Source organism: Phoxinus phoxinus (assembly GCF_949152265.1).
Source record: "Phoxinus phoxinus genome assembly, chromosome: 22".
NCBI classification, from domain to species: domain Eukaryota; kingdom Metazoa; phylum Chordata; class Actinopteri; order Cypriniformes; family Leuciscidae; genus Phoxinus; species Phoxinus phoxinus.
The window spans coordinates 7,570,693-7,597,118 of NC_136897.1; the positions used below are offsets into that span (position 1 = coordinate 7,570,693).

The 26,426-nt window shown below is 39.9% G+C and overlaps 1 protein-coding gene across 1 annotated transcript; it reads left to right on the forward strand.

Moving 5' to 3' along the window:
* Positions 1-9,940: 9,940 nt before the first annotated feature.
* On the forward strand, positions 9,941-13,976 carry cist1 (colon, intestine and stomach enriched 1). Its single transcript, XM_079598189.1, has 4 exons — positions 9,941-10,120; positions 10,697-10,918; positions 11,098-11,264; positions 12,156-13,976. The coding sequence occupies exons 1-4, from the start codon at positions 10,048-10,050 to the stop codon at positions 12,201-12,203; spliced, it is 510 nt and encodes a 169-aa protein (XP_079454315.1). The 5' UTR covers positions 9,941-10,047; the 3' UTR covers positions 12,204-13,976.
* Positions 13,977-26,426: the final 12,450 nt, after the last annotated feature.

Genomic DNA, 26,426 nt, shown 5'->3' on the forward strand with positions numbered 1-26,426 from the left:
GTCTGGTCCATGCTGCAGCGTGTTCAGGTGCAGAACTTCCCACTGAGACAAGATGAGCAACCTGACTGACAATGTACAGAAATTAACTATGGTTTGTATTTTTATGTGGTGTTTAGGGGCAGAGATGTCTGACATATGGCGCTTTTCCACTGCATGGTACGGTACGGTTCGGTACGGCACGGCACGCTTTGGCGCTTTTCCACTGCATGGTACGGTACGGCTCGGTTCGGTACGGCTCACTTATGGCGCATTTCCACTGCATGGTACGGTACGGTACGGCTCGCTTCGGCTCGCTTTAAATGGTACCACCTCTGTTGAGGTTCCAAGCGTACCGTACCGATACTAAATGTGACGTGAAAACACTGCAGATCACTGATTGGTCAGACAGAATCGTCACTTCAGCGTCATTGTATTTGCGACACGAGACACTAAACCCGCTAGATTTAAATAGCCAGACAACAGCCAACGCAGTAGCACCTGTTTTTAGAGTATTTACTTGACAAAAAAAAGTAAAAAACAAACAAACAAGAAATGGCTGAATCGTGGTCAGTGGACGAGGTGCAGACGTTCCTCTCGTTGGTTGCCGAGGAGCGGAAGTAGCACAGCTCTTAGCCGCACACGGCTACCACCGGACATACAACTTAACGATCAGTCCCACCCACTTTGAAGCGGTACTGCAGTGGAAAAGCAACCGAGCTAAAGCGAACCGAACCGTGCCGTACCGAGTCAAGTCGTACCACGCAGTGGAAAAGCAAAGCGAGCCGAACCGTTCCGCGCTGAATCGAACCGTACCATGCAGTGGAAAAGCGCCAATACAGTATGTTAGGGTTAGGGACCCTTGGCTCAGTGGACACACGTGCATCTATCTACATTTGTGTACCTATACGTAATTCACTGCAGATTCCTACTGAAATGAACACTGGAGGCACTAAATTATGATTATGGGGACAGACTGTAGTGTGAATTTACTATTACTATAAATGAAGACTTATTTTCTTGCGTGTTCTTGCACAATACTATGAACTTTAAACGCTTTTACCATAGCACATGATTTTGACATCTGCAGCACATAACCAGCTCCAAATGTATGGATTTTCCAACATAGTTCATCTTTTGAGTAGCGTACAGCATTGTGCATGCGATGAGGAGTGTTTGGGTGCGAGTCCCATAGAAAACAAGTCATGACATTGACATGGTTGCTTCAACAAATAATGTTTAGCTCGTGTTTGCTTTAGTTAATAATATCAGTTACGTTTAGAGTAGGGTTTAATGTAGTTGGTACGGTATTTTCAATTGCGATACAACATCAGCCTTTTAGATATCGCATTTCATTTCCCAACTGCTGAATAAAATTGAAAATGCTTTTAGCGTCACTGGGCATTTCACTTTGAATGTCACAAAACTTGAAGAATCAACGTAATATCAAAAAATCTCACCACAGGCACATACGTCCAAGGAGCCCGGGCTGGATAGACCACATATAGTGCAAGAAACAAATATTGAAGTTATTGATCAGCTCTCTGGAATTCTGATTTTCCAATTTGTCCATTCAGTGGAAAGATGTTACTAAATCTTCATCATCGCCTGCATGTCAACACCATATCAGGCTATAACCCGGGTTACTGAACTCTACTCTCTCGTATCACATCAGGATTTGCGTCCCAGTTTGTACTTATGCTCTTCTATGCTATTTTGTAGTATAAACAGTGTGAGTGCATTCAAATAATAATAATAATAATAATACCCGGATTATGCTCATAATTCACTGAAAAAAGTGGAATCTTGGACACATAATGCACTCAACTGTTGCATCTTTAAAACTGGAAGGGGAAGGGCTATCTGACTACGATTTTACGAAATTACCTTATCAAATTCATACATTACAGACGACTGAGTACATAGTGCATAGATTAAGTGCATAGTGTACACTAAAAAAGATTAGCTGGTATATGTTGTAAATACACCAGTCTGAAGGCAAAAAGTCAATTTCTGATCTCCTTTCCAAAAAAAGGTCATGCATTCTGGTGGAATAAGTTGTTTTGTAACAATCAGTCATAAAAATCCATTATATTGTAGTAGATTAGTAGAGGTTCTTGAGATGAACTCGCTGGATAATTGCTATTGAAGGGCTCGGGACTGAGCACGTTCACCAGCTAGACCAGCACAAACCAGCATAATGCAGCACATGTGTTGAGGGATGAACCTGAGGCTGTTCGTTCAGACCCTGAGTGAACCAGAGATGTAATCCATTTAGAGGCTCAGAGATCTGCTGTGTCACGCTGACACGTAACCAGTGCACAAGGGTTCAAGCATGGACATAAACAAGGGTTTTCTTCTAGTGTTCCTGTCAGGATGCATGTTGCAGGGTCACGTCTTCATCTACAGAATTTTGCCTGCAGGGGCTTGACACTGACTCGACGTCTTTAGAGGGCCCACGAAACAAAACAACAACTCTCTTTAGAGATGTGAAAAGAATAATGACCCAACAATTAAATTGACTGACTATTACAAAAGCTTTCTTTCTCATGCATAATTCGTTATGCTTCTTTATGCATTACAAACAGACAGGCAATTTCAAGCACTTTTTTTCAGTTTTTTAGGAGACTTTTTCTGGTCACAAGAGTTTGCATGATGGATTTTTAGTTTCTGACACCTTTGAAATATTGTGCAACAGGCATTTGGATGGACTGGGGCTCGTTTTAAAGCAGTCAAACACGGACAGTGTCAGATATAAATGACATTCATCCTTACTGTGAGTGTGTCAACTGATCAAACCACTTCTTTGTGAATCAACTGTCATAATCACTGGAGACTGAAACTGAAAGCAGTTGCAGGCGATATTTATTAAGACAGGGTGGCAGTACAACAGATGGAACAGTGACGCAGGGACTAGATGGTCAGGATCCGTGATGATGTGCGATGGTGAGGTGACGGTGAGAAGACAGGTAATCCAGACACGTAACGCGAAGACAGGAACACGGCTGGAACAAGGCAGGAACAGGACACCGGAACACCAACACGAACAACATCAAACAACGATCTGACAATGAGAGGAGATAAGCAGTGAGTATATGTAGAGTGGTGAGATTGCCCGCAGCTGGTGAAGTGATGATGATGAACAGCTGGAGCGGATCAGGTAATGTCAACATTCACGCCCACAAACCCACGCGCTCACACAACCACGCGCTCACACCACAACATAAACACGAGACTAGAAGGAACAGAGAAAACGTCTACCGTGACAGTACCCCTCCTCCTAAGAACGCCTCCTGGCGTTCCCAGACTCCCTTACCTGTCGATTGTAATCATCGATAAGGGAGTGATCCAGGATGTCTCGAGCAGGAACCCAACTTCTCTCCTCCGGACCGTAACCTTCCCAGTCCACCAAGTACTGAAATCCGCGTCCCCTCCGCCTAGAGTCCAGAATACGGTTAACCGAATATGTGGTCTCCCCATCTACGAGACGCGGTGGAGGAGGAACCGGGACAGGCGGATTAATGTGAGAATGAAACACGGGTTTGATTTTGGATACATGAAAGGCGGAATGGACCCTCCTGTACGCGGGAGGTAGCTTGAGGCGGACTGCCACTGGACTAATGATTTTAGTGACAGTAAACGGGCCAATAAATTTGGGTGCAAGCTTATTAGAGACGGTGCGCAAAGGAATGTTCTTAGTTGAAAGCCACACTTTTTGACCCACGACGTATACGGGAGGCTTTGACCTGTGGCGATCGGCCTTGGCCTTGGTGCGCGCCCCCACCTGGAGTAGAGTCTCACGGGCTCTAGTCCAGGTGCGGTGACACCTCTGAACGAAGGCGTGAGCGGAGGGAACCGCAACCTCGGATTCCAGACTGGGAAAAATAGGTGGCTGGTAACCTACACTACACTCAAACGGAGATAGGCCCGTGGCCGACACTGGCAACGTGTTGTGGGCGTACTCCACCATAGAGAGTTGTTGGCTCCATGAGGAAGGATTCTTGGATACCAAACATCGCAACACTCTCTCCAAATCTTGGTTGGCCCTCTCGGTTTGGCCATTGCTCTGGGGGTGAAACCCCGACGAAAGACTAACCGTCGCCCCCAGTAATCTACAAAACTCTCGCCAAAATTTGGACACGAACTGGGGTCCCCTGTCGGAAACCACGTCAATCGGAAGGCCATGTAAACGAAAGACGTGATCAACGACCGCTACCGCTGTCTCCTTAGCTGAGGGTAATTTGGGTAAGGGAACAAAATGGGCTGCCTTCGAGAACCGGTCCACCACAGTTAAAACCACTGTGTTCCCCTGAGAGGGTGGGAGGGCGGTAACAAAATCTAGAGCGATATGGGACCAGGGTCTCGAAGGAACCGACAGCGGCTGAAGTAACCCATCTGGAGGTCGATTGGAAGTCTTACCAGTGGCACAAACCGAGCAAGCCAAAACAAAATCGTGAATGTCGCGAGCCATACGAGGCCACCAGAATCGTTGCCTGACTAAAAAACTAGTACGATTAACTCCTGGATGGCACGCCACGTTGGAGCCATGACCCCACTGGATAACGTCAGACCGTAATCCCTCCGGCACAAACAAACGATTCGGTGGACACCCGGGCGGAGGCGTTACCCCTTCTAGGGCGCTCTTGACCCTCGACTCGACCTCCCATGAGAGTGTGGAGATGAATAGAGTCTCCGGCAAAATGCACTCGGGAGTAACCGGGCGTTCGGAAAAATCAAATATACGAGATAACGCATCGGGTTTGATGTTCTTAGAACCCGGACGATAAGAAAGAGAAAAATCAAAACGACCGAAAAAAAGTGCCCACCGAGCCTGCCTGGAGTTCAATCTTTTAGCAGTTCTGATGTACTCTAGGTTCTTGTGATCAGTCCAGACGATAAAAGGTACCCCCGCACCTTCTAACCAGTGGCGCCATTCCTCCAACGCTAACTTAACTGCCAACAACTCTCTGTTACCAATGTCGTAATTACGTTCGGCAGGAGACAACCGGTGAGAAAAAAACGCGCACGGATGCATCTTGTCGTCTGCAGGGGAGCGTTGGGACAACACTGCGCCTACTCCCACCTCTGACGCGTCGACCTCCACCACGAACTGACGTGAGGAATCAGGGGCGACAAGAATGGGGGCTGAAACGAAGCGGCCTTTCAGTTTAGCAAACACGGCCTCGGCCGTGTCTGACCACCTGAACGTAGTTCTGGGGGAGGTCAAGGCAGTCAGAGGTGCGACTAGTTGGCTGAAGTTGCGAATAAAACGCCGATAGAAATTGGCAAACCCCAGGAACCTCTGCAGGGCCTTGCGAGAGTCCGGGCTTGGCCAATCTATCACAGCCTTGATCTTCTCAGGGTCCATCCGCATCCCTTCAGACGAGACGATGTACCCTAGGAAAGGAACAGACTGTGCATGAAAATCGCATTTCTCCGCCTTGACAAAAAGCCCATTCTCTAACAACCTCTGAAGCACTCGTCTGACGTGTTGCACATGTTCCTGGAGAGAAGAAGAAAAAATCAATATGTCATCCAGGTAGACATATATGAACTGATCGATCATATCTCGCAACACGTCATTGACCAGTGCCTGGAAAACTGCCGGGGAGTTGGACAGCCCGAACGGCATAACCAAATATTCAAAGTGCCCCCTGGGGGTGTTAAAGGCAGTTTTCCACTCATCTCCCTCCCTAATGCGAACCAAATGATAAGCGTTACGCAAATCCAATTTTGTGAAGACAGACGCTCCCTGCAACCTCTCGAAGGCTGAAGACATCAGCGGCAAAGGATAGGTATTCTTTACCGTGATGTTATTCAACCCTCGGTAATCAATACAAGGTCGCAGAGAACCGTCTTTCTTCCCCACAAAAAAGAATCCCGCCCCCGCTGGAGAAGAGGAAGGGCGGATGAACTTGGTTGCTAGAGAATCAGAAATATATTTCTCCATAGCCTCCCTTTCTGGTCTAGAAAGTGAATAAATCTTGCCCTTAGGCGGAGACTTACCTGGCAGTAAATCTATAGCACAGTCATAGGGACGATGCGGAGGGAGAGAAGCAGCACGAGACTTACTGAACACTTCCTTCAGGTCCAGATACTCTGCGGGCACGTTAGACAAATCCCCTGCTTCCTCCTGAAAAACAGAAACAGGAACAGACGAACAAGCAGAAACAAGACAGGACTTATGACATTCCTTGCTCCACTCCAGCACAGTCTTATGATGCCAGTCTATACGGGGGTTATGCTTAATGAGCCAGGGATGTCCAAGGACGACGGGTGCAAGGGGTGAATCCATAATGTAAAATGAAATGGTCTCTGAATGATTGCCGGAAGTGATGATAGTGACATCCACGGTGGACAGGGAAATGGTGGGAAGCTCTTGTCCATTGAGTGCATTAACTGTAATCCTGTGAGTGAGCGGTCTGAGTGGAATCTGGAGTTCCCGTGCAAAAGAGTGATCCATAAAATTACCTTCGGCCCCAGAGTCCAGAAGTGCTCGACAGTCGTGCTGGTGGACTGACCATCTAAGTCTTACCGGGAGGAGCGTGGAGGTAGATGTGGTCGTAGATGAGGTCTTCCTGGCGGAGATCCCACCCGATAGTAGCCTCAAGTTTACTATCGGGCTTGACCTTTTACCGGGCAGTTGTAAGCATAGTGTCCCGTACCTCCACAATACAGGCAAAGGCCCTGGGACCTCCGCCTCTCCTTCTCCTCCCGGGAAAGCCGAGCTCGACCCACCTGCATGGGTTCCGGATCGGGGATGAGACTGACCGCGTCCCTCCTGTTGGATCTCTCGCCCTCAGCTCCTCCGATGGGTCGGGTAGACGGACTCCGGCGCTCGACCATGGACAGTCGCGCGTCCACCCGCAGTGCTAGATCCACGAGCCCGTTCAGAGTGGTAGGAAGGTCCAGGGCGTAGATTTCCTTCTGGACGCGGTCAGCCAACCCATGCAGGAACATGTCCCACTGCGCCTCCTCGTTCCATCCACACTCCGCCGCCAGAGTCCGAAATTCGATCGAGAAATCGGAAACAGATCTCTCCCCTTGGCGCAGCTCTGCCAGGGTCCTGGCAGCCTCTCTTCCTGAAACAGCACGGTCAAACACCTTCCTCATCTCGGCGGCGAGGGCCTGGAACGAGGCGCAGCATGGGTTCTGGTTCTCCCACACCGCCGTTCCCCACAGCGCCGCCTTCCCAGTCAGCAGGGTCAACACAAAGGCCACCCGGGCTTGTTCAGTACTGAAGGTATGAGGTTGAAGAGCGAAGTGCATTGAACAGCGTTGGAGAAATGACCTGCAAAAAACTGGCTCACCGGCGTATGACTCTGGTACAGGTAGGCGGGGCTCTGACTGGGAGGGGCGCGCTGGAGCTGGTGGAGGAACGGCCGGTGTGGGCGGCGCAGCAGGACTCTGTAGGCGTTGGATCTGCTGGGTGAGCTCGGACACCTGCGTCACCAACGCTTGTACTGCGCGACCCGTATCCCCGATCTCTCGTTGTTGAGAATCCATTCTTTGGACGGTGTGATGGATGAAATCTTCCAAAGATCCCGAAGACACGCCCGCTGCTTCCATTCCTTGGTCAGATCGTTCTGTCATAATCACTGGAGACTGAAACTGAAAGCAGTTGCAGGCGATATTTATTAAGACAGGGTGGCAGTACAACAGATGGAACAGTGACGCAGGGACTAGATGGTCAGGATCCGTGATGATGTGCGATGGTGAGGTGACGGTGAGAAGACAGGTAATCCAGACACGTAACGCGAAGACAGGAACACGGCTGGAACAAGGCAGGAACAGGACACCGGAACACCAACACGAACAACATCAAACAACGATCTGACAATGAGAGGAGATAAGCAGTGAGTATATGTAGAGTGGTGAGATTGCCCGCAGCTGGTGAAGTGATGATGATGAACAGCTGGAGCGGATCAGGTAATGTCAACATTCACGCCCACAAACCCACGCGCTCACACAACCACGCGCTCACACCACAACATAAACACGAGACTAGAAGGAACAGAGAAAACGTCTACCGTGACATCAACGTTATTTTATAGATGTTATGTTCAAGTAAAATAATCCAGGTCTAGAAATATTGTTCAGAATGGAGGAATATGTTCTTTAAGATGTTTTTAAGAATCATGGAAAATGGACATGTAGCAAAATTAAAGGTTTATTGAAAAGCAGCTTGAGTCTATTTCTTCCACTTACTTACTTGCATCTCTATTTACTGTACACTCGACAGAGGGCAGAAGCCAGCAGTTCGACTGCTCAAACTCGACATGAACAGAACTTATCTTATAATAGGTGTTTTATAAGTATAATATAAGATCATGTTTAATAGCATGAAGATTCTCCACGAGTTCAAAATGAACCGAGGAAAGGATGAATGATCATAGTTTTCTCAAAATCGTTGATGTGGGGTAAAGTGTGTCAGGTGCTAATAGTGATAGTGAGCTTTATAGTCAGATGTATAAAATTGTGAAGGCTAAAGGTGAGTGCTGGCAAACACTGAAACTTTGTTCAAGTGCTCATAAATAAGGTTAATCGGGGTGAAGGGGGAGTTCAGTCTAGGACACAAGCCTGTTTAATATCGCTGAAAGAACTCCACCTTGTGGTGACTGTGAGAATAAACATCACACACACATAACACATTACTTTTAAAAATCTGCCATGCACTGTGGAATTAAAGTTTATATATAGCTGTTTTGAGTCACCATTGGAGTTAAGAATTTGTATTTGTCTGTGAGCTTACCTTAGTTAATTTTTTCCCATTCAGGGAAGTATCATCAGAGAAAATGCAATTTTTGGTAGGGAGAAAATAAAATGTCACTCTTAGTTTCTTTTTTACAGTCTATGGGCTCAACCAATCAGAATCAACGACCGGAACTATCTGTTTTATAATCTCTGATAGATCATAGAGCATTTTAGTGCCCATTTGACCTTATTAGACCACAATTAGTTCATGTTTCTTGGTGTTGTCAGCATGATGTCACTAACATGTTTTAACATCATGTTACAGTTTCATGTTTGCTAGCATATAGGCTAGCATATTTGCTAGCATTTGATGTTTTCATGCTTCTAACATGTTCCCAATGTGTTTTAGCATGCCGATGGCATGGTTTTAGCATGTTGTTAGTACATTGCTAGAATGTTTCTAGCGTGTTTTAGCACATTGTTGGCATGTTTAGCACAGTGATTGCATTGTTCGAGGATGTTGCTAGCATGTTTTTAGCATACTGGCATGTGTTAACATGTTTTAACATGCTAGCATTGTTGCATAGCAGAATGGACATCAAACAAGTGTAATTTGTGACCATAGAAGAGAATACTGTAGGCAATGCTTCAATAACATTAATCGGTTTGGTCACAGTGCACAGATCAGTCATTCAACTGTAATAAACTGTAGAACTACCTACAGATTCATACCTTTTAAAACAGATTTCCATATCACAACACAATGAATTACTAACTCCAGCTTGCAACTACTATACAGTTGACCCTATTCAGCTTTATTCGCCTACAAACAGTATAACCACATTCACAAAGCTACAGTATGTTATAGCAAATCTCAACTATACATTGTGTTTAGATCACCATATGTAAACTATTGCACATATTTTAATAAAACGTTATAAACATTAAAGCATTAAAGCATTATAAACATTAATATCATGAATTTCTGTAAAGCTGGCAATTGAAACAATGTATAGGCTTTTGTGAAAAGCTATATTGACGTGACTTCACTAGTAAAAAGTGAGGTTACTACTAGTAAGCCTGCAGGAACACACAAATGTTTCACAGTGCACCTTGTGCAAATAACAAACACCACTGTTTGCAGATGCAATATTATATTTGACATGTGCAATATGAAGCCGTGGCAGCATTTTTAGGACGTCATGGCAGGTTTATACTACAAGTGCAAACAATTCTGAAACAATCGAGCAATTATTCATCGCATCGGACGACAGAAACCGCCCCCTCTGCCACACGTCCACATCCTGCTACTAAGGATATGTTGTGTGTCTGTGCTGGGAGCTCGGCTGTACTTTACACCTGTGCCGTTTTATTTTTATGTCTCACAGCATCACCAAAATGATCTTCTCGATAGTTATTGTTTTGCTTATTTCTGTCTCAGCATCACAAGGTAAGACAAAGTGCATGTAGCTTGTAATTTTCAAGATTCTGCTGTTGATTTAACCTAATATTATAATTTGATATTTAATTAAAAATAACAGGCCTACATAAGATAAGTGTTTGATTATATATTAATCAATTAGTAATACAAAATACAATGTTTTTGCTTCAGTATTCAAATGTGAGTCTTGCAGATAATCCTACATTTGTTTATTTATTATTATTTTAAAAATCTATTTATGATTCAAGTCAACTAAAGAACACACTTTTGTATTAGGCCTACTCAAACGAAAAAAAAGAAAGAAAGAAAGAAAGAAAGAAAGAAAGAAAGAAAGAAAGAAAGAAAGAAAGAAAGAAAGAAAGAAAGAAAGAAATACTCATGCTAAAATTGTGGAAATTGTAACGTTCCCATTACCAATTGTTTTAGGAAAACATTCTCAGAACAATTCTTTTTTAGCTGGGTTAACTAATAAACTGTAGAACTACTACAGATGCATGGCTTTCAACCCAGATTTACATATCACAGCACAATGTATTATTAACTTCATATTTATTGTTAACACTTTTATACTAACTACAAATACAGTACCTACCAGTCCAAGTCCCACTGACATGACTTCTGGAGATACTTCTGAGACACTGACTACAACACAACAAATCATAACTCAACAAACAACAACGGATGTTACAAACAGCGCTCAGACAACCTCTTCACAATCTACTCTACTTCTGACCACGTCCGAATCTGCGATCACCACCGCCAACTCGACTGAAACATTTTCAGAAAAATCAAACAGCACAGCCACAGGTACAAGATTCAACAGGAACACTGTATAGACTGAGATAACACGAGATCGAGGTCTTTTGCACAGTTTCCAGTGCTGTGCTGGATTAGCACATCATTTCAGGATTCATATCGGCTCAAGTATACCTCTGTGTTCGTTGATTTATATGTTAATGTGGTTGATTTATCTCTGTCTTTTACAGCTCATGGAGACCGAGAAGTACATGCACAAGACGTGGCAGTAAATCCAGGGCTCGTCGCAGTTCTGTGTATTTTCTGCATTGTGATGGCTGTAGTTGTTGTGGTTGTGATAGTGAAGGCTGTTCGCTCCAGAAGGACACATTTTGAGAGGCTTGATGATACATCAATGGTGAGTCTCAAATGTAGTGGTGCTGTACAAACTGCATTTTCTTCTGGCTGTGAATTTTTGGCAGCCCATGGTAAAAGGTTTATCACACTAATGGTAAAGTCCTCAATATTTGGAGTCAGTCTGTCAAACCCAACATTCACAATTTCATATGTTTTAGCCAATGACTTTTGAACGAATCAAATGGTCTAATCAAAACTCCTTCAGCAAAATAGGCTCAGATCTTCTTACAAACAATCTTCACAAACTGGACATTATAATTTACATCCCATTGGTGTGTTTGGCCCTTTAAATATTTATTGCATCTATAAAAATAAATGAATCTATATATATATATATATATATATATATATATATATATATATATATATATATATATATATATATATATATATATATATAATAATCATCATTCAAAGTTTTGACGTTTTCACACAAGTCTTTGAAAGAAGTGTTTTATGCCCACCGAGGCTGCAATTATCAGTAAATACTGAAATACTGAAAAACAGTAATATTGTAAAATATATATATATATATTTTTTTCGGTTTTAATATATTAGAAAAATTAATTTATTCCTGTGATGTCAAAGCTTTATTTTCAGCATCATTACTTCAGTCACATGACCCTTCAGAAATCATTCTAATATGCTGATTTAGTGCTAAAGAAACATTTATTATTATTATCAATGTTGAAAACAGTTGCGCTGCTTAATAGTTTTGTGGAAACCATACTAATGTGTGTGTGTGTGTGTGTGTGTGTGTGTATATATATAATATATACATATATATATATATATATAAACTTTTAAACGGTATGCATATCTCTTATGGTTGGGAGGATTTAATACGGTAACTTATTTTTACTTGAATGATTTTATCTTTTTCTTTTAACAGGGCAAGATAAGTGAGGACGCTCCATTTGCCCACTACCCTCCAAAATGAACGGCAGTTTCTGTCTCAGTAAACTGCATAGTTATGCCTCTAATATTTTTCTTGTTTGTTTTGACATTTTAATCTACAGATCTGATGTGCAATAGGGAATATGGTAATGATGTGCTTATTTTTTTTCCTTTAAATGCCACAACCCACAAACAACCTTCAATCAAATGAAGAAATCAACCTGTTATGTCCTAGATTTTTTATTGATCTTATTTTTTTTGGTTAATTAAATGCCCTTTGCAATTCATTTTGTTAAAAGCTATACTTTATGCTGAATGAATACATGTAATTTGAATGTAAAATGTACATAAGGATAAACACTCTGAAGGCTACCTATAGTTGTGTCAAGAAAATGTTTACTGTCAATATTTTTCAGAGATTATGATGGAAGCGTGGCATTTTCAGCTTGTCCTCCAGATGGCGACATTGCTCGCAAGCTGTTGTGTATAATGTGGTCATAAAGACCTGATCTTTTAATATTATTTAAGAACTGAGAGTTTTTTATGTTCTGTATCATATTTGATACATCCGGCTTTTATGGCCCATATGCTGATGATATATGGAGCTCACACTCAAGGAGGGAAAACACATCTAAAATATATTTCGGGGACCAAACTATATGAACATTTTCTTTTTTTTTTTTTTGTTCTTTTGTAACAACAACATGTTGTTACTGTATGCATATGGTCAAAAAGTGAGATGCAATTATGTAATGTAAAACAATGATATTTTCAGATTCCTTTTTTTTTTTTTTTTTTTTTACCGGTACTAAAAAGCCTTTAACTTGCTAAAGATAATGTAAAACAGTTTTTTTTTTTCAGCAAAGTTTTGCTCATGATGACAATTAAGAGGCTTAAGAAATTTGAATTTGAAATAAGATAGGCATTAACTTTTTTCAATTTACTAAAGTTAAAAGGTCAATTAATTTACCATTTTCAGCGTTTTAAGAGGTTTGTTTTAGATTATTTATGGTGTGACAACTGAAAGATCTGTGTAGTAACAAATATACATACAGAGATTAGAAAAAAGTTTAAGTACAGTATGTAACATCTTGGCATCTCATGTGAACACCCCTGCTATTACAGCATGTCTCATTGTTTACATCAAGACTTTCTCACCATGTGACTGGATCAGCGTCATTGAAATGAGTGGTTCAGAGTTTGAAGTCTAAAACCTTTCACCTGGAATATAAACTGAAGTATTGTGAACAGAACTGCAGAACAGACACACCTGAGTGACACTCCCCTCCACTGCACAGGAATCCACACGTAAGGCCTTTTCTTCTTTCTTTACGTCTTCTTCGGCTGCATTTACAGATGTTGTACTCCCAGACGTTTTCACTGTATATTTAACATATTATTACCAAGTTCAGGGTCTTAGTGAAATATTTCACTTCACTGGCTCAATGAAAGTTTCAGTTTATTATGCGATTTGAAACTGTTTGTCTAAATCAGGACTCAAGGGGCCACTTGTAAAACGTTTTATGATTGCAAGGGTATATATGACCTTTTCCCTTTTTTTTCTGCCTCATTATTCAACGAAAAGTCTTTACATGTGTTCTTTTAACAAGGTTTAGTTATTTCAAATTCAGAAAATCAAGGTAAATGTAAAATAATTATAAATGATACACAAGAAAGTTGCACATATGAAGTTAAAACGTGTTTCAGTGGAGTCCTTAAAGAAAAACTCTTTACAAACTTTGAGTTTCAGTTCAGTTCTCATTAAAGAGTTGCCATGCACTAACACCGATCTAAATCTAATAAACCCAGAGCACTCAAACAATGAATTTTTATTGACCGATGTTTGTCACCACTTTACTTCAAATACTGTTCAAATGAATTGTATATTATATGCTATATTTTAAAAAGAAAAACAGAACAATTCTTTGAAAAACATTATTTGGCATGACCTCATCATGTTACATGTTTAATTCAAGGTGCCGAAATCTTTAAGCATTCCCATTCATCATATAAAAGATGCTGTCGACTCATCTTAATAATAATTAATCTTCAGGGACCCCCTACAAGATGTTCATAGGACCACAGAACATTTTTAGTGGGCAGTAAATGCCACTCTGGGGCCATTGATGGCATTTAGACATGATTAAATACATTTTTGTAAAATAACAACATACTGATATTATAGGAGATGTTTATCAGTAATTTTCCTTTGGCTCCAGGTCAGTGGCACAAAAACTATTTTGGTGTCTAGAACTAAGCGCTTATGAACAAAGATTCACATACAGTTTAATGATATACTCTACTATATACTGCATCAAGGATTTTACGGTAGTGTGATATTCCCAACATAAGGTGCGTTTACGCCATGTCAAAATGACTGTAATCACGAGATTTGACTTGTAAAGTGTATTCACGTCTTTATAGAACCCGTAGTTAAACTCCGAATTTTCTTAAAGTTTCAACTTGTACCACCTGCACTGTCATGCAGATATACTCAAAATGGCGGAATCTTATAACATTTTTGATCAATACTTTATATTGTTAATATCTTAATAATGCAAGAATAATCTGAAAATAAAAGACAGACAATACAGTTTAATGATATAAAAGTCAATAATTAGGCCTATGTAACTGGTCCTACTTGCATAACACAGTCTCACCCCAAAACGTCACATACTGACGGGTCTTGACCATACGGCAACATACGACGAAAAGAGTACCCTTTAACGTCCATATGTGACGATTCGGGTATGGTTGGGTTTAGGTATGCGTTAGGGTACCGCTAGGAGGCGCTGCTGGTGCGCATATGTCTGCGTCTCATATTGACGTTATAGGGGTACCCTTTTCGTCGTATGTTGACGTATGGTCAAGACCCGTCAGTATATGACGTTTTGGGGTGAGACCGGGCTGACTTGCACCGCTCTGAGCAGGATTCAGAACAGTGTCACCGGCATGGGAGGCAGGCGTACTAACATTGACGGTAAAGACCACAGCCTCTAACGTCAGTCGCTAGAGCGTCTCTTACGGCATCTTTACTACAGTAGCTGGCCTCTGTTACACTCACCTCCCTAAACCTCCCTCCCATCCGGGTCATGGCACCAACATAATACTCACACCGCTCAGAGTGGGATTCAAACCAGCATCATCAGCATGGGAGGTGGGCACGCGAAAAAGGACGGTAAAGACACAGAGCCCTATCATACACTTAGGCGCAACGCAAGTGTTTTTTGCTAGTTTCAGCCCGACGCAGTTATCATTTTCCTGACACAGTTATCATTTTCACATCCTGCGCCACGTTGTTTAAATAGCAAATGCATTTGCGCCTATTTGTGCGCCCATGTGCGTTGGTCTGAAAGCGAGGTGTGTTCAGGCACATTGTTGGCGTGTTGCTATTTTGAGGCAACTGAAATGCAACTGAAATAGACTGCCCCGTTGACCAACTGAAACCTGGTCTAAAGTCAATGGCGCAATATTTGATTTAAAGAGTGCCTTAGTAATGTGCACCTATAGGCGAATCCACAACGCACATACACTCCTGTAGATAGTCTGCTTGTGTGCTTTAACATCGCGCACGAGCAGATCCTTTTCCTCGCTAGAAAAGCATTCAGTTTTTCCACTTGCAGATTCCGCCAAGTAAATAGCGAATCCGCCATGGTGCGAGTGCAACTGGCTTTTAAAGGGAATATGAGACTCTGATTGGTTGTACATTATGCCCAAAACACACCCAATACTCACTAAGAGAATAGGGACAGTCCTTTTAGACCATGCGCTTAGGTCATTAAAATAGGGCCCACAGCCTCTAACGTCAGTCACTAATGCGCCTCTTGAGGCCAGGGGAGTGAGGTTTAACTGCCCAGCTCTTTAGTTGGGCTCTGTTACACTTACATCATGTCTAAAAGTTTATTAACAAGTCATTTGCACAACGACTGTTGTTTTGTCTATTTATTACTTACATTACACGATTAATTTTGGTCTTAATAGTGTTGCCATAGAAATGCATAATTCTGAGTCAGATGACGTGAACAGCAACGTCCAGGTTATCATTTAATAATTAAAAACATTATTTTTAATGAGGAGATTATTAAAGATCTAGTAATTTTTTTGACTAAATTTATTAAAAATTAAACTATTTTCAGTAAAGCTACACCTGCAGTGTGTAAACAAGTAATAGTGCTTTTTCAACAGGAGATCTATTTCACTGTGAAGAGAATCTGGGCGTTGGGTTTAGACTGCTTGAAAAACTGCATAATCACTCAGAATGACTTTATTCAGTCAAAGTGCTTCGGCAGGAGCGATACGAAAACAACACTCAAGTGTTTGGTTTCATAGTATGGTTCAGACGCAGTATGTTCCCTAAGGTGCATGTAATAAACAGGCACAAAGTGCATGGAAATATGAGTCATAAGCATTAGCCAATGAGAAAGAGTGTATGTTAATGTTAATGATCAATCAGGGGCAAATGTGAAGAGCAAAATGTCAATCATCATGGCATAACCGCTTTGAAGTATTGCCGATATGCCATTTTAATTGAATGCATGTTTGATGTACATTGAGTATGAGTGATCATATAGTTTAAGTTATCATGAAATGGGTTTTCCTCCTTAAGTTGTTTATCTGTATTTTGTATCTGATAAGCCACTGAAATTTGGATGAGATTTTCGTCAAGGGTACTTTAGGTAGATTTAAAAGCCTGTGAGGGAAACTGTTCCTGAGGGATTTATGGATATGCCATTTGGTTTTTCTAAAGGTTATACTGTCCTCGAAATAGATTATGCTGAAATGTCATAAACTAACTAGATTTGAAAAGTTATTTAAAGATAATATAAGTGCTGTTTGTCCATTCAAACCTTACTGCTATGATGAACGCAAAAGCTAGAACAGGAAAGCTAAATCAAACAATTCAAACATGAACAGACTCTGACAGTATGATGGTCACATACTCCAATTTGTTTTTTTATCTTGAGACTTGAACTGACGCCCAGTTTTTCTCTGCAATCACTTACAAAGTCAGCATGACGTATGACAGTGTTTTAAAATTTTCAGTTTTTTAAAGTTGGTTATTGTTTTCCACCTATATATGCGTGAGGTTCTTTATCGAGTTGTCTATATATTTGTTTAGCTCTATGGAATAAAATCAAAGGTATAATTAATTATTTTTTGAATGTTTATTAAATGTTCATGGCCCTGCATTATATAATACACTTCAACAACTTCTACTACTACTACTACTACTACTACTACTACTACTACTAATAATAATAATAATAATAATAATAATCATATACATCACTTTGGATTTCATATATACTGTATATTATTTATAATTTACTATTTAATCTAATAATTGAAATTAATTAATTGAAATCGGTTAAAGGGTTAGTTCACCCAAAAATGAAAATAATGTCATTAATGACTCACCCTCATGTCGTTCTAAGCCCGTAAGACCTCCGTTCATCTTCGGAACACAGTTTAAGATATTTTAGATTTAGTCCGAGAGCTTTCTGTCCGTCCATTGAAGCTGTATATACAGTATACTGTCCATGTCCAGAAAGGTAATAAAAACATCATCAAAGTAGTCCATGTGACATCAGTGGGTTAGTTAGAAGTTTTTGAAGCATCGAAAATACTTTTTGGTCCAAAAATAACACAAAATAAGACTTTATTCAGCATTGTATTCTCTCCCGGGTCTGTTGTCAATCTGCGTTCATGACTCCGCAGTGACGCTGCTGACGTAAGACGCTGATGACGTGTTATCTGGTGCGCCCGAGCTTCGTTTACAGTCTGAGGGAGACGCACGCTATATTCAAGCTATTCTATATTGTTTGCGTGGATATCATTTTTTTAATGGTGCGTAAATGTGCATGTCGCGGATGAGACACTTTTACAGCGTGCGTTTCCCTCAGTCTATAAATGAAGCTCGGGCGCACCAGATAACACGTCATCAGCGTCTTACGCCATCAGCGTAACTGTGAAGGATTGACAACAGACCCGGGAGAGAATACAATGCTGAATAAAGTCTTATTTTGTGTTATTTTTGGACCAAAAAGTATTTTCGATGCTTCAAAAACTTCTAACTAACCCACTGATGTCACATGGACTACTTTGATGATGTTTATATTACCTTTATGGACATGGACAGTATACCGTATATACAGCTTCAATGGAGGGACAGAAATCTCTCGGACTAAATCTAAAATATCTTAAACTGTGTTCCGAAGATGAACGGAGGTCTTACGGGCTTAGAACGACATGAGGGTGAGTCATTAATGACATTATTTTCATTTTTGGGTGAACTAACCCTTTAATAAACAACAATCAGAGTTTTTTTATGGTTTCTGATCAACAGTGTCTAATGGATTTATTATGGTGTGTTCCATAAAAAAAAAAAAAACTTTTTTTGAAATCCAAATACTGAAAAACAAATTTGCTTTATTACTTTTGAGCCTCACAAAATCTAGCAAACCTAAAAGGGAAATTCATCAGTATACAATTGTAACTGCACTTGTGATATTACCAAACCAGTATTTGTCCATTTTCAAAAAGTGTGATGTTCCTTTTCTGAATTTGGTTGATATCTGCATGTGTGCCGAATGGTAGACGTCAGTGACACGTAAATCCACGTACAGGTGCTGATTAAAAGGTGTTGGCGTAACACAGGCTATCATACTTTTATCACAAATCAGGCTCTAAAACTATTTTATTGCCTTTTGTTGCAAAGAAGAAAGAAAAATCCCGAAACAGCATGAGTATGAGAAAATGATGAGGGCATTTTCAACTATTCTGAACTCTTAACCACACAGTCTATCAGATTACCTCTCCAGTCTCATATAGATGTGATTAATTAAGACACGACTAAAATAATGTGATCGAATAATGTGACCTTTTAGTTGCTTAGCGTAAATGAATGTAACGAATGCTAGATGCTCCCTGTCTCGCTTGTTTATCTCTTTCAGTGGCGCCTTGAAATGTTAGTTCAGGACAAGAAAGAGATTTATGATTTAATGAAAGTGTTCCTTTAATTAAAGTGCGTTAGACTAATCTGTCACGGAACTTATTACATTTGTTTTTCTCTGTGCATCCAGTCATGAAGAAACGCATTGCTCAGATCTGAGCTACGATGAAACATCAGATATGTTTGTCATCTGCCATATTTCAGCGTCTGTCTCTCAGAGGCATTTTGCCATTTGAGCGTCCCTCAAAAGCCACCTGTTGTGTTTGTACGCATCTCTTATTGCATTCACACACCATTGATTTAGACTAATACAGATCATCTTCAGTCCTTGAATAGCAAACATTAGATTTGATCTGGACTTTTGGCCAAACGTTGAAACAGATAAACTCATTTGATCATTCATTTGAAGGTGTGCACCGTTGCAAACTCAACAACTTACGCATGCGTCTGCGTCACACTTTTTCAAAGGAAAGGTTTTTTTATTTCAAGGAGTAATAAAGCACAGATTGTAGATTGTAGACTTGCGTAAACTGACTGAGCTCATCATTACAAACCGTAAATGAATTGTGGACTGAATTACATTATTTACTCATCCCCAAGTTGTTTTAAAAAAATGATGTGAAACAAAGTTAGATGTTTTGCTTATTGTTCAAGCTGATCTTTTCCATAGAACTAAAATGGATGGGGACTTAGAATATCAAGCTCCAAAAAGGGCTAAAAGAACTGAAGCAGCACCATAAACATACTTACAATTCACTGCAGTTCAGCTGAACACCAGTGGCAGTAAAACACCATCAACTTTTATTTCTTTGTACACACATTATTATTACAGTAGCAGATTTGCAGAGTCACAATACTACTGCATGTTATGACCTTAAAATACGTTTACCATAATGCAATTTGTTAACTAATACATTTTCACTTTTGCATCATATAACCAGCTACAGTTTTGTGATGTAGCAAACCCGCTCTGTATCTCACCGTTGATACATTGCACTTACAATATGGAACGCATGTGTCCGTGAAACATGAGTCGTGACACTCATGAGCGCAAAGCAAAAATGGCATGATTCAGCAAATGCATTGTTACCTCAAGTTTGATATGGCTGTCAGTATTATCGGTTGGCTTTGGTTTGGTGGCTGCGATTTAATTTCTAAACTGCCACGTGAACTGATACTTGCAAGAATCAATACAACATTGGACAGTAATGATCATCTTTTTCAAAGAGAATTGGATGACTTATGTTTTTCATACAATTCTGCATCTTCAAAATTTAAGCAGAGTGACTCACTAGAAATTTCACTCTGAATCTGTGAAATGTGCATGAAGCTACAAAATAGTCTATAATTAAAAGAAAGGAAAAAAATCCCCACAGGCACCACTGTAAAAAATTGCGCTGTATAATAACGGTAATCAGCGGTAGCTGTAGTTGCCAGCGAAGTACTGTTAATTTACAGCCCTCTACCGTTATTATACAGCTCTCTTTTTTTTACAGTATGTTACTGTAAAATACCATGGAAGGTAACTCACATAATTTCAGAAACCAATTACATCAAACAGTTCAAGTTTAAAAACGAGTATTTATACTGATAGTACTGTGAACTTACTTAATTTGAGTCCACAGAAAATTAATATCTCTTAAAAAACTGCAAACAACGAATGTCAATGTAAGAGTGAATTAATTAAAAACATGTCTTGAACTAAAATCTTTGCAGATCGCATTTAGTGAACAACAGTAGCACACATGTATGTGCTAAAGCACTTAGCAACGAGATTGTCACTGCATCAGCAACTACTTACTGCTTTTAAATAAAGCAACCGGCAGTATAACATCAGTTTTTCTCTGCTCATCTTTGACTGAAGCACAGGCTCTACTCTCCAGCACAATGGTGACCCACAAAACTAATTAATTCAACTAACAGATCTCTCCTATATCATCTTGTGCAAAAACACATAAAACACTTCAGATTAATATTTATTCTCCTTATCAGTTATTAATATTTACTCTCCTTATCAGTTATTGACTTTGCATAACTTTTTTCTATGACCTTTTACTAATATTTCAGTGAAATTAACTTCTTTTGTTTAGTAAATCTGACTGTTAAGTTTTACAGAATATTACTGTTTTTCCTTGATTTTACGGTAATCTACTGGCAGTTTGGTTGCCAGTAAAATTAAAAAGTACCAGTTACTTATAATTCAGTGAATAATTGACTGATGATTGAGCATTGGTGATGAACACCTGATGTTAACAAGCAGAAGGACAGAGGAACAACAAGAAGATAAAAAAGCGAAACACAAGAACTACAACTGACTTCAGCCACAGAAGACATTAAATCTCTGAAGATCTCAGCAGAGGAGTATTAAACAACTCTAAAAAATAGCATTACCAGCTTCACTTATTACTAACCCGATTGACTTAATTGATTTTTTCATACATCTACAGAAATTCCTATTGAGAATTCACAGAGGTTTAGAGGTTGTTTTGTTTCATTTGACATTACCATTATGGAGATCAGTGTTTGCTTTAGTTGGGCTCTTGACCCTTGACTTTAACATTAGTGTTTCTTTGGCTGCTTTAACTGTGTGTTTATAAAACACATTTGTCATGGCAGAAGCAAAGCCAACAAAAATGAGATCAGGTGTTGCTGGTTATGTTTTGAATATTATGTCATCACATAATGTTTGGCTCACCAATCTCATTCAGTGTCTAATTATTTATCAATAATGTTTTTTAATACAGCTTAATTTAATTTAATACACTACACTGTGACACTACCGCAAAAGACCAAGCAGTGCTACGCAATCAGTTTTGAAGGATTTGTAAACTCATCATTCACTAATTTTTTTTAACAACAATTTCAGTTAGACACACACAGGCATCAAGAATCAGCCAATGAATCTCAACAATGGTTACAACCAACAAAAAAGATATCAAATCTGAACGTCATAAAACACGCTACTAAAAGTCAACACAAAAGAAACAGCAAAAATAAAAGCAAATAAGACAATAAGAAAATAACCAGACAATTCAGCTGCATAATTTATTCATGCTGCAATGCATGCTGGGAGTCATGGACGATTTTTTTGTACTATGCTGTTACCCAACATGCATTGCAGCATGAAACGTTTGATTGTCACCATTGTTGAGATTCATATGCCGATTATTGATGTCTGTGTGTGTCTGGCTGATATAGAAGTTAAAAATGAGGATAAACTTTTTTAAATTATTTATATTTTCTGCTTGTCACAACTCTGATCTGTAAAATCACAATGATACCATGACGCCCTCCAAACGGAGGTTTTCACAGTGATGCCACAGAAGAACCAAAGAACCTTTCAGTGAACAGTTCTTAAAAGACCCTTTTTTTCTTATTGTGAAGAACATTTGAATAAGCTGAAGAATCTTGTAAACTATAAAGAACCTGTGCAGTGGAAATGTTCCAATGTTGTTAAAGTTTTATTTCATCAAACCATAGATTGTGTTCTTTTTAAGTGTGTATACTGTCATTCTATATCAAGGTATCTCTCGAATTTGCATCAGCTGACAACACTCTCAATCCTCTCAATGACTCTTTTCTTTATAATAAATAACACTACAACTGTCATTCTGTGTTTAGTGTGTGTACTGTAAGTGTGAGTGAACTGTAAATGCAGGAAACACATCCTTACACACACTTAATTAACACTTAAAGAAATCACACTATTTTTGGAGGTGTAAAAAAAGAGGATCTACCGCTGAATAATCACTGAGGTGAGAAACATCAGCTATTTGGTGTAGATTTTAATGTGTGAACTGTTAAAGACACGGACACGCATGGCGTAGATTTGAACTAACGTCTTTGTTTACTGAATTACATTACGTTTTACATTGATGCTCAAGAATGCCTTGCTTAAGGGCTGCATAAATCGTTCAGCAGAAACATTTGCCTGTGGCAAGAATGGTGGGATTTTACGGTGATGACATCCAAGGTACAGGGTAATTAGCTAAACTGCTTGCTTTTAAAGGGAGGTCCATTATCTATCTTCACTACTTTTGAGATGCCAAACATTGAGAAAACTTTATCCATTACAGGGGTCACAGCATTGCCTGTGATGGACTGAAGAACTCTAGAACCCTAATCCTCAATTAGAGAATCTGAGGATTAGGTTGTCATTAGGATTGGCAGTGATTTAACTGCTGATGCTTTCATATTTTTATATTTTAGAAGTGTTTAGAACCCCAGGAATTAGTGGGAATGAGTGAGCTGGGAATGAGTGAGCTCTTCTTTGAAGAACTAGGCTGTGGGCTGTGTCGAAACAGGGCGACAAGACATGTAATATGCCGGGTTGTCTGAGCCGTTCCTGTACTTTACTCTGAAGTTATAAGGTTGAAGTTCTCAAGCGGGTGGTTTGGAGCATGGATTGTTCTACAGTAGGTGAGCTCAAAGGTTTTGTGATATGTTATTGTGAACAGATTTCCATAAATGTAAAGGGGAAAAGCCTTCCTGGCGTATGCAATGATAGACTGCTGTCTATCAAGAATTGCACCCAGACCCACAGGGTTAGCATCAGCTATGAGCTCAGTGTCTTGTCTAGTATCAAAGTAGGCCATCACTGTGTTACTGGTCAGGCTGTCTTTGAGGTGCTTGAATAATGACTCTTGTTCAGTACCCTATTCAGTGTGTGCCTTTCCGTGTGAGCCTTCTGAACAGTTCTGTTACAGTTGCAAAGTCAGGAATGAAACGTAATAGTTTGCCATGCAGACAACGCATTTCAATAACACTTGCTGGAGCGCTGGCGTGTTGGACCGCAAGCACTTTTTTGGAGTCAGCAGATATGCCACTTGCTGAGAATACAAATCCGAAAAATTAAAGCTTAGACTTGTTGAACTCACATTTGCTGTGATTGAGCGCGAGACCCTTTTCTTCGAGTCATTGGAATAGTGCAATCGATGGCCATGTTGGCTAGCCGCATGTCGACACAAATTCTCACTTTGTCGGGGTCTGCTGGTTTTGGATGTGCGACTATGAGTGACACCGATGGTTTAGGGACAGTTGCAGTTTCTATGATGTCGTTGTCTTCCAGTGTTTTTAGTTAATCTTCAACTTTTTTGACAATTGGAATGTCACTCTCTGATGAGGTTGGCATGTTGGTTGAACATCAGAGTTTATGTGCAAACGGACTTGGAAGAAGTCTGGATGATGTGCAGCCCTGAACTTTTTATATCTCGGTTAAAGTGAGTGAATTCACAGTTCTTAGCAAGCATCTTAAGTCTTGTGTGGAAAGTGTCTAGATTTTCTCCTGGCTGTTGGTTAGCATTTCTAAATACATACACTTTATATTGCACGTTTTTATTTGGTGTACCTTTTCTCCAGCCAGATGCAACGGAAGGGCCTTGAGTCTTGTGCCGACATTAATGTTCATTGCAGTAAAGTTGTAGAATCTTTGCAACCATTTGGTCCAACTGTCACACGTACAAATTTTTGTTTGTTCTTATTTTCTGTTTTCACTGGTTTGTTATTTTCAATCACATGTGTTTGTTTGTCTTTGTTTCCCGCCAGTCATCAGTTGTCATGGACACTCTTTTAATCATCACACCTGTTCATTATCATCTCTTTATCAATGTTGCACCCTTTATCTTCATCTTCTTCATCTTGTAATACCAACGAATCTGCCAGAGTGTGGTTCACTTTCTATATCGCAGGCTGGAAATGAGAGCGGGGTAATAGCCATGTTATCGTCTTCGTTCCCCTCGTTATCATTGTGCTTCCCTTGCAAAAAAATAAGTACTTCAAGTTCATTTTCAGTAATATGCTTGAAGTAATATACTTGTAGTTACTACATACTTTATGTAGGAAGTATATAATATCAATGTACTCGAAGTATACTTGTAAGTGGACTGTTTCAATACTACTTGGGACAAAATCGGTCCACCTTTTAGTGTATAAAAGTATACTTTTAAGTAAAGATTAAGTGTAACAGTAATACACTTTGAGTACACTACTACTAGTTTATAATTAAGTTTTATTTTTTAGTTAATGAAAGTACACTTTGAAGTAAACTCTCAGTAAACTACTAGTTTTGTAGTTTTATACTGCAAGTATAGGCTACTTGTGTGTTTTTATCTAGTTCATTTTGGCCACAATTATTGACACCCAATTACTGCAACGTGCTTTTCCCAAGATAACAGCTCTTCTAATAACAAAGTCTTCTTCTATAACGCCTGATGAGTTTGGAGAACACCTCACAAGAGATCAGAGACCATTCCTCCATACAGAATCTCTCCAGATCCTTCAGATTCCCAGCTCCGTTTTGGTGCTTCTTCTCTTCAGTTCTCCACTCATTTTCTATAGGGTTCAGGTCAGGAAACTGGGACGGCCTTGGCAGAAGCTTCATTTTGTTTTCAGTGACTCATTTTTGTGTTGATTTTGATGTTTGTTTTGGAACATTGCCCTGATGGAAGATCCAACAATGGGCCATTATAATATTTCTAGCAGAAGCGGTCAGGTTTTGATTTTTTATGTTGGTATTTGCTAGAATCCATGATACCATGTATCTGAACAAGGTGTCCAGGAATTCCAGCAAATAGGCCCACAACATTAAAGATCCAGCAGTGTATTTAACCGTGGGCATGATGTACTATTTATCCCTGTTTGCACCAAACCCATCTGGTTTTCTGCCAAAAAGCTATTTTTCATCTGACCATAGAACCAGGTCCCTTTTGAAGTTCCAGTCATGTCTGACAACTGAAAATGCTGGAGTTTGTATTTGAATGAGTGAGGACGATTTTTCTTGAAACCCTCTCTAACAACTTGTGGTGATGGTGCTGTTTGATAAAAAAAAAAAGTATTTCTGACCCCAAGACTCAACTAATCTCTGCAATTCTACAGCTGTGATCCTTCAAGAGTCTTTGGCCACTCGAGTTATCCTCTTCACCGTGCATTAGGACGCTATAGACAGGCAGATTTATAACATCTTTAGTTGATTGGAACTTCTTAATTATTGAACTAATCAGGAGAAACTGAGGATTTTCGCCACTTTCTATTTTGTGAAGTTCAACAATCTTTTGCTGCACATTAGAACTATATTCTTTCACTTTACTAATTGTGGTGAATGATTAAGGGATTTTGGCCTTTATGTTTCCCCATATTTATACTCGTTTTTACTTGTCTGGTTGATATTTGGCTGCATTTAATTTTTGTAAAAATTAAATATGTATTCATCTTATCTTTTAGATGTCTATATTAATACACTATTTTAAGCCGTTCACCTAGACCGTTTCTACTCGTCTGGTTGATATTTGGCTGCATTTAATTTTTGATAAAATTAAA

Bases quoted from the DNA above. Each gene is read 5' to 3' on its own strand.
- cist1 (XM_079598189.1), top strand. From the start codon at position 10,048: ATGTCTCACAGCATCACCAAAATGATCTTCTCGATAGTTATTGTTTTG. The intron at 10,121-10,696 runs GTAAGACAAAGT...CTACAAATACAG, and splicing joins TTCTGTCTCAGCATCACAAG to TACCTACCAGTCCAAGTCCC. The intron at 10,919-11,097 runs GTACAAGATTCA...TGTCTTTTACAG, and splicing joins ATCAAACAGCACAGCCACAG to CTCATGGAGACCGAGAAGTA.